The sequence below is a fragment of the Chrysochloris asiatica genome, unplaced genomic scaffold, assembly GCF_000296735.1.
Source record: "Chrysochloris asiatica unplaced genomic scaffold, ChrAsi1.0 scaffold00169, whole genome shotgun sequence".
Taxonomy (NCBI): Eukaryota; Metazoa; Chordata; class Mammalia; order Afrosoricida; family Chrysochloridae; genus Chrysochloris; species Chrysochloris asiatica.
The window spans coordinates 662,612-672,320 of NW_006408687.1; the positions used below are offsets into that span (position 1 = coordinate 662,612).

At 37.1% G+C, this 9,709-nt stretch overlaps 1 protein-coding gene across 3 annotated transcripts in view; it reads right to left on the reverse strand.

The window, feature by feature from the left end:
* ANKRD17 (ankyrin repeat domain 17) overlaps positions 1 to 9,709 on the reverse strand; it is a 257,813-nt gene that overhangs the window by 47,207 nt on the left and 200,897 nt on the right. For all 3 annotated transcript variants that reach the window (XM_006871557.1, XM_006871555.1, XM_006871556.1), the window contains 4 exons: positions 8,556 to 9,003; positions 7,724 to 7,879; positions 5,050 to 5,199; positions 1,856 to 3,486 (listed from right to left, as the gene is read on the reverse strand). In XM_006871557.1, coding sequence (XP_006871619.1) covers positions 1,856 to 3,486; positions 5,050 to 5,199; positions 7,724 to 7,879; positions 8,556 to 9,003 — 2,385 coding nt within the window. The remainder of the gene's footprint in view (positions 1 to 1,855; positions 3,487 to 5,049; positions 5,200 to 7,723; positions 7,880 to 8,555; positions 9,004 to 9,709) is intronic.

Below are 9,709 nucleotides of genomic sequence, written 5' to 3' on the forward strand. Positions count from 1 at the left end.
CACTCATGGAAGCAGCAGTCAAGAAATGAAACGACATAGTGCATTAGGTAAATGTGCTGCACAAGACCTTTTTAAAGTGTTGAAGAGCAAAGATGCCAGCTTGAGGACTAAGCTGTGCCTGACCCAAGCCATGGTATTTTCAATAACCTCATATGCATGCAAAACCTGGACAGTGAATAGGGAAGAATGTAGAAGAACTGACGCATTTAAACTATGGTGTTGGAGGAGAATATTGAAAGTGCCATGGGCTGCCAAAAGAACAGACAGGATGGCCAAACTTCATCTCTCATACATCAGACATATTGTGAGGAGGGACCAGTCGCTGGAGAAGGATATCATGTTGGCATGGTGGAGGGTCAGAGAAAAAGAGGAAGACCCCCAGTGAGATGGACTGGCAAAGTGGCAGCATCAATGGGCTCAATGGCAACAATAGTGAGGTTGACCCAAGTTTGGGCACTTTCGTTCTTTTGTGCACAGGGTCGCTATCAGTCCGTACTGCCTCAATGGCACCTAACAATAACAACAATCTAACCTGGTAGGGTACTTCGGGTTAATGTGCTGGACTGCAAAGTCGGTTTGAACTGCAAGGTATGTGGTTCAAGCTTACCAGTCGCTCCTAAGAAACCCTATACATCTCATTATGGGTTGGAATCAACTTGACGGCACTTAACAGCAGCAACAATCCAATCTAGTATCTTAGTGAGTTATGAGCTAGGAATGAAAACTACAAAGTCAGTATTTTTAATCTATCAGCTGCTTCTTGGGAGAAAGATGAAGCTTTCTGCTCCCAAAAAGACTGACAGCCTCAAAACCCCATGTGGGGGTTGCTACAAGTTGGAACCGACAAGATGGCACACTACCACCACACAATCTAATTACATTAAAAAAACAGAAACAAACCAAGCTCACTACCATCAAGTCATTTCCAACTTAGCAAAGCTGTAAGGTCAGAGTAGAATTCCTCCATAGGTTTTGAGACTATACATCATTAGAGCTTCCACTTTCTCACTTGAAGGCAGTTTACACCACACGAAATGACAGTTTTGGTATCCTGTGTTCCTTTAATTGTTCTTTGAGTTTGAGGAATAAAATATGGTCTAAAGGGGCAAGATCAGGGCTGTAGGGTGGAGGTAATGTTTCTCAATGAAATTCTTACAGTATAGCCCTTGCTACCCACCAAAAATGAGCAGGTGCCTTGTTGTCATGGGAAAAAAATATTCCCAAATTCACATTTTCTGGCTTTTTTCTCACCAATGCAATTTTCAAGCCTTCATGAAAGTTCTTCCTAAAAAGGCCTTGTGATCATCCTGTATCTTTTGAGATAATCTGTCAAAATTACTCCTTGGGAATCCTAAAAACACAGCTGCCATAACCTTCTGAGCTGATCTCTCTGCCTTGAATTTAATTGGCCAAACAGATCCCCTCAGAAGTCACTGTTTTGATTGGAACTTTTTTTTTTTAAGTCACCCTAAAGAGACAAAGAGAAAATGTATCTGTAGTGCTCTACTGATCACAAGCTTAAACATATTTTGTTTGTACCAATCCTGTGCATATATGAGCTGGAACTCTAGTATCTAGCAGCAATACTTTTTGTGTGTGCATGTGGGAAAGGTAATTCCTGTTGAAGAAAATTATTTATTGGAAATTCAAGGTAAAAGCCACTGTCATTTTCAAAATGATATAAAAAAAATAGTAACATCACAGTACACATACATAACCCAGTAGCATTTGTCTTAACTAAATAAAAGACTTTGTGTTCAGATGATTCAGTCATAGAAAAAACACTAGAAATGACAACCAAGGTTTTTCATATCACCTGTGTAAATGAACAGAATATTAGAAAACACAAACTCACCTGAGGGACTTGGAGCGGGTCTCTGTAATGGTGGTCTGAAACCTGGAGCTTTGGAAGTATCAGGCTGATGTAAAGGATCTGAATTTGGCAAATATGAGGATTTTCCTGATAGCATAGACTCTGGTGTTGACTGAGATGAAACAACAGATCCTCCCCAGAAGGCATGAGCAGAAGTAGGGTTGTTTTCAAACAATGTGCTAAATGGCCCAAATGGTAAGGGGGCACTGAAATTGGGAGCAACAGGCTTATTTGCTGGATGTACTGAATTCTGACAAGCACTTTGTGTACTTAAGGTCGAAGGTAACTGGACAGAAGAGGGAACACTGTGAGGTCTTTTAATGTGATTGACACTGAGGACTGCAACAGATGAATTCTGCACTGGAGCTGGATTCTTGTGAGGGGCAGTTGTGCCATGAGAGGGTGGTCTAATAGGAGGGGTTTCCATTTTAGGAGCAGGCTGGGAGCATCCCACTTGTGTCTGGGGCAAAGGGTAAGTCACTGGGGCAGTAGAAGGCACCGCCACTGGAGCAGAACTTGTTACTAAAGGAGGAACAGTCATTCTAACTTCCGGGGGAGGAACCTGAGACTGCTGGAGAGGTGGTCTTGGCTCCTGAGAAACAGATCCTAAAGGCTGCTGTTGAGAAGAATGAGCTGATGAACTCCCAGAAGATATGCTATTGTTTGGAGGTCTACTGTTGGCTGTTTCTACTACTGGGGGACTACCTGCTTCTTGCTCAGAGGAGGATGCTCCTTTATTTGGAGATGCTGTTCCACAATCTAAAGGGCTGTTTCTGGAAACCCCTCCTGGCTGAGCTGGTGGAGATGGGGAAGATGGGGATGATACTGGGTAGTGTTCTTTGGCAGTAGGCATAGGATATGTGGCATTTGTGGGTGCAGTGCTGTTGTTGCTTGCTGTGGTTGTAACTGTTGTGGTGGTGGCATTGGATGTCTTCACAACTGTAACGAAAAGCTGCCTTCTGACTGAAGGTGAGTTTGGACTGCCATTTGTAGATGTACCAGGCACCGTTGAAGCTGATGAACTGGTTGTAGTTGTTGGACTTGAAGTTAAAGAACCTGCTGAATTCACCTGAGAACCACTGCTATTCTGATTGCTATGGCGAGGCACCATGTGAGGCTTAGGCGAGTTAGTAGCTCTGGCAGGGCTCAACGGCCTGACAGGAAAAGGACCCCAAGTGGATTGAGCTGGTGGAAAAGTACCTCCAAAGTGGGTCATGGGCAACCTTGGTGGACGGATCTGCTGGAAAGTCTGAGCAAGCAAAGCATGTGCCAACTGCGGAGGAGGATACGCTAATGGAAGTGAAACTGGAAATCCAGGCCTCACATTATTTACTGGGTTCTTAATGGTTTTATGAGTGGATGCAGAAGAAATTGCAGGCACAGTGAGTGCTGTGGCAGTTTGAGATGTTGATGAAAGAGCTACAGTTGTCACTTTAATTCCCATTAAGGAACTGTTAGCAGCAGTGGTGGTAGGCGTTGATGACCCTATTTTGGAATTTGCAGAAGAGCTTTTCAAACGGTTCTTTGGAATAAGTTCATCAATTTCTTTGTCTGGATCCTTGATCAGAGCGTTTATCAACTGGGTCGCTTGTCTTGTTGATTCAGTGCCACCCCTAAGAGTTGATATAAAAAAGCAAAAATAATTAGGTCTCATTTCCTCTACATTCATCAGCGTATGTGTAAGGAGTATGCATGCAGACAACAGATAAAAAAAGCTAAGCAGCAATTTCCTAATGATTCTTGAGGTATTATACAAAGTAAGCAATAAAGTGTCCTGAATTACCACTACATTTCTCAAAGGAATAATAGTAAATTATTTAATTACAGTAATTCCTTTACTATTGTTTCCTTAGATAAAGAAACCATTTTTCATAGTAACACACATTAGAAAAACCACTGTACTTAAAAACTTCTATAATCTACAACGTTACTGTGAATTTAAACAGCTTATCAATATTGAAACTATTACAAGCAAACAAGGAAAGTAATACAAGTGAATAAGCAAATAACATTTTATCTTAAATCCTGGCATTTGAGATGATCATATCTATATATTCAACTAGTGGTTTCTCTATTAGTAAAGTAATTCTTATATTTCATCTGAAAGGATGCCTCAAAATGAGGAAGGAATCCTGATAACACAAATAATGTCCAGAAGGTCAAACCCTACAGATGAATCTTCAGGCAAATATTTGATTGCAAAGAAAAGTCTTATAAATATCAATCTGCTTCCCTCATTTCTAAATAAGGCAGGCTGTGGCTAACCAACAGAAGGAAAGGAGGATGAGTAGAAGATAAAGATGGCTATTTGGCTCCTATCTCTGAAGAATACTATAACTACCAATCATCTATAAAAGCATTTTTCTCTCCCAAACAAACTTGTAACTGCCATCTAAACACATATGGAATTCTCTTAAAAGAACGTGAATTTACTTTAAAGACAAGAAATTTTATAGATATACATTGTTATGTTTCCTTAGAATACTATGTTTTAAGGATATTCAAGTACAGACCTGTCCAATAACTTAACGAAGATACGTGAATTTTCACCTCAAGTTTAAATTGCTGAACTAATATCCTAAAGTCATAATCTGAAATATCAAAATCTCAAATGCTAATTTGAAAGAAATACGGAAAAATGCTTCAAATGTGGTAGAAATGAAAAACTAAAAACCCAAACCTAACCAGTTGTTGTTGAGTTGATTCCAACTCATGTCAACCCTATGTGTGACAGAGTAGAGCTGCACTCCATAGGATTTTCAAGGCAAAGGCCTTTCAAAAGTAGATGATCAGGCCTTACTTTTAAGGTATACCTAGGTGGATTAGAACCACTAACCTTTCAGTTAACAGCCTACTGCTCAACCATTTGTGACACCCAAGGTCTCAGAACAAAATTTCAAGAATGTCCTATAAACAATTTTTGTATGGAAAAGATAATTTAAACTTACCCTCATGCAAAAGAAACATGAATTTCTTTAAAACACTTAATAAAAGTACAGCATTAACTAGGGGAAAAAACATGTATATGAAAGTTACCTTTTCAAACACTATACTGACTTTCCTGTACACATATGCTATTAAACTCAAAAGTCTATTGAAAATTCAAATGGCTCGATTTCATTATGTCATACTATAATAAAACATAGCGGGATAAAATTTAAGAGACAGAGTTTTGCCTTATAGTTATTATCCGGTCTCCCGTCTTGTCTTTCTGCTTATCGATATCTATGTGTGCACCAGTGAACTCCCGAATGGCATTGATATTACAGCCTCCTCTTCCAATCACTCTGGATATCACTGTTGATGGAACAGATACTTTCTTTGACCTTTTAAAGCAAAAATTACAAAAATAAGATAAATCACTAATATCTATCAGTGGCTGTGCTCAGAAAGTATTACTAAAATGTTTCTTTAAACACATATATAATAGATTTTTGTTGAACAAGCTTCTTTTACTTATCCTCACAAGGTGAACAGAAGTCAACTAAGAAATAAAAGTTAACTAATAAATGAATGACTGCATAAACAGATGGTATAAAAACAATTTACCATAACTTCTATATCATTACCAAATATTGATTGCCTTATTTCATTGTTTACTTACATATTTTTTCCTAACACTTTTATTGAGTTATCATTTACATACTATATTTATGTATACAATTTACATATGCATCTTAATGGTTTCAAGTATATTAACAGAGTTGTACACCCATAACCATAATCCAGTTTCAGAACATTTTTAGCATCACTCAAAGGAAACTTATATACATTAGTAATTAAGCAGTCACTCCCTATCCTCCTCCCGCAAACAATGTTTGAAAGCTTTTTCTTCTTTTAAAATTTTATTTATTTTTTTTTGTTGCATTCTGCACCATACTTGTAAAGCTCCTACTAATGCAAAATAAGATCGGTATGGATTCTTGCTATGAGAGACTTCAAAAAATTTGTGGGAAAATTCTATCATGTTTTAATTCTAGTTTCCACGAACTTTTAAAAGTCCCCTCATATATTGAATTAAATACCACACCTGGTGTGGTACTGTAGGAAAAGCACAGGATTGCTAAACACAAGGTTGGCAGTTCAAGCCCACTAACTACTCCTTAGAAACCCTATATTGGGTCGCTGCTGAGTCACACCTGACTCCATGGCACACAGCCACAGCAACAGACACCTTAAAACGCTAATCAAGTAATGGGACTCCTGGTGTGGTACTGTAGGATCAGCACAGGACTTTGAATCACAGGTTGGCAGTTCAAACCCATTAGCAGCAACTCAGAAACCCTACACAGGTTCACTATGAGTTGGAACCAACTTGATGGCAGTTAACAACCACCACAAAGTAATGAGGGCCTAATAGGGGCTATTATAAGAGCATAGGTGGGAGCAGCCCATTTAGCTTGAGAAATTAAAAGAAAGGCTGACTATGGGCATAATCTGGTATTTTATTTACCTTCCTCTCTTTATTCTCTAATATCTATGAACAAGGTATTAAAATGTCACTGTGGCCCTGCATTTTTTTCTACAGACACTAAAATAATTATCTACAGATTGGAAAAACAATGAAGAAAGTATATAGTATTGTGAGGAAAGACAAACATATATTGGAAAAAGCAAAATGCAGCCAACGCTTACAACATAACATTATAATCTTACATATTCAAATTTAAGTAACGTCTACAAGAAAAGCAGTATACTTTTCAAAACAGAGAATCAGTTAAATACATAATAAGGAGAGTCAACTTATTTAGAACGGCAGTTAAATATTTTATAAAAATGTAAGTATATTTTGAAAGATGGAATCGGATACATAATTAAGTTAAAGACAATTCTTTGTTTCCATAAAGGGCATAATAACCAGTTAGTGAGTTTCATGCCGAATTATTTAAAAATTTATTTTAATCGATTTAATGCAAAATCGATGCAGAAAAACTGAATTACCCGATTCTTGATATAGACCGTACTTTGATGTGCTGATTTCAATTTGTTTGAACAAAGAGGGTGAATATTAATGAGTGTTATGGGTGAACCAGATAGGAAAGGTGGCACTGGTCTAAAATGATTTTTAAAAATTCAACTATATAGTGGGTTTTTGGATTAACAGTAATAAGTTTGGCACATTATACTCATGCTTCAAATATTCTAAGTTTAATATTTTGATGCAATTATTGCAAAGTTTCTCAAAATAGATGTAAGACTTATATCACATCCTTTAAAGGTTTGTGATATCTTACTGTAAACCCTTTGACACGTAACTATGAACATTTCCAATTAAAATACAATAAAATATACTTATCCTAAAACCCTGGAAAGACAGAAAGAAATGTACCCTGTGATTTAAAAACAAGATTCAATTTTAAGTTTAAAATCAACTGTTAATTCATTCCTTAGCATCTGTTGTTGTTGTTAAGTGCTATCAAGTTGGTTCCAACTCATAGAGACCATGTAGAGAGTTTCTGAGGAGAGGCTAGTGAGCTTGAACCTCCAAACTTTTACATAATGGGCTCTGGGAATATAAGGTTGAATAAAACACCCTGTACAACCTCAAAGAACTTAGTTTTTAGCAAACTCCAGTACCTTTTGGGGCCAATCAGATACCGTAAGTACCTTTTTAATGTAAATTCTCTCAATTTTAAATTACTGACTTTTTTTTTTTTTAAATACGGTAAATAAGTAAGGACCTTGTTTTTCACTCGCTTTTTTTCCCCCCTCATCTAAAATATGGTGCCATCTCTATTGGTCAAATTCAGCCTTCAGCCACCATATTGTTAGCAACCACTGGAAGAAGAGGACAAATTTATGAAATATAGCATATATAAAAGATGAGAAAACAAAAACAAAACCACTGACCTTCTTACAACTTCTTTCCATCCTTCTTCCCTCTTTTGTCCACGCTTAGGACTTGCTACTGTTAACTTCCCATTTGGAGAGGAAAGGGGAGATGGACCAGATTTTGTGCAAGTGGACAGAGAGTTACTGGTCACTTCACTGATAGTTTCTGACAATCTTTACAGAGGGGGGAAAAATACATTAAAAATGAAAAGATGGAGAATTTCTTAGATGATAAAGGTAATGTATTACATAATGTTTTCTTTTGTTTATGTCTAGACTAAATATGGTGAACAAGTAAAGACCGTACTTTTCACTTTCTTTAGTACTTAGCATATTATGAAGGGTAGTTTCTTAAGATGATACTACTACATGGAGGTCAAATTCACTAGGCACAGCTAAATTACAATACTGTTACCTACAAAAGACAAAATCAATACTTTTCATAGCTAAGTTTAACAATCAAAAAGAAGAAATTACATAGCAAAAATAAATACATTAAAAAAAACAAAAAACAAAATCTAAAAGTTAATTGTTAAATTAAAATTGTACCTTCCTTAGCATAAAAAGAATCCTTACTTTACAAATTGTTAGCCTGCTTGTATTACTTAAAAAATAAACAACAAAGTGTTTAATGAAGATGCCAAACATGTTGTCATGAAGTCGATTCCGACTCATAGTGACCCTATAGGATAGAGTAGAACTGTCCCATAGGCTTTCTAAGGCTGTATATCTTTATGAAAGCAGGTTGTTACATTTTTCTCCTATGGAATAGCTGATGGGTTCAAACTGCCAACCTTTTGGTTAGCAACTGAGGAACACTATAAATAGTAAAACAAAAATTGGAACTAACTTTATTGAAGTCTTGCCAGAAACAGATTTTCTCTCCTCCTTTGGAAATGTAACTAGAACTGATGGCTGTTTCTTGCTGGTCACAGTGGTGGTGACCACAGCTGGTGAAGGATTGTCACTCTTCCGGCTGCTGTTGCTATTACTACTTTCATCACTGCAGCTTGAAATCCTCATGTTATCACTGTCCCCACTCTCACTGGTACTGCTGCTCTTGGATTCACCATTCACTTTTTCTGGCTGACTGTATGAAATTGGTAGTGGATCATCAAATATAATTTGAACATTTTCTGGAGTAATTTTATTTTTCCTGTTTTTTCTCTTTGAACTGGTTGTAGTTATGGTATTATTTCTTTTACCATGGGAACCTGCCAAAGTTGTCCAGGTTGCAGATATACCTATAGTTGTAGTGGTTGTGGCACTTGGAGGCTCTGTCAAAACTTCAGGCTCATCTGTGAAAGCAGGAATACTGGATTAGCAAATTTTAAATACTCCTAAAATATACTTAGCTTCAAGCTATTGAAGAAGAAAGAAAAATTAAAACCAGGAGTTAAGTTTGCAATAACTAGACATAAAATCATCCCTCATTACAGCATTCACTGGTAATGGGAGGCTTATGAAAGATCTATTCTCAAGAATTCTTTATTCTTAAGTCCTATCTAAAGCACTGTTGTTGTTGTTAAGTGCCACTGAGCCAGTTTTGACTAATAGCAACCCTGTTTAGGGTTTTGAGGAGCAGTTGTTGGGCTTGAACCACTGACCCTGCTGTTCAAATTGACCTTGCAGTCCAGTGCTTATCCAACAGCACCACACCAGGACTCCATCCAAAGCATGGTAGGCATGTTATAAGGAGTATTTGTGAAACAAATTGAATTTCTTAGATATAATATTATTGTGGTTATATAGAATATTGTCCTTTCCTGGAAAATACATAACCAAGATTATAAGGGATAACTTTGCATCACACACATAGCTTATGTCCAGACCAAACCCCTCCCCCAAAAAAAGAGAGGGAAAAAGATAGCCATAACAAATGTGTCAAATGTTATCCGGCAATAATCTATAGAACACAAAGGATTTCACTGTATTAATCCACAAAAACTTTGAAATAAGAAGCAGGAGACAGAGGAAAAATTTAAAACAAAACAAAAAAACACC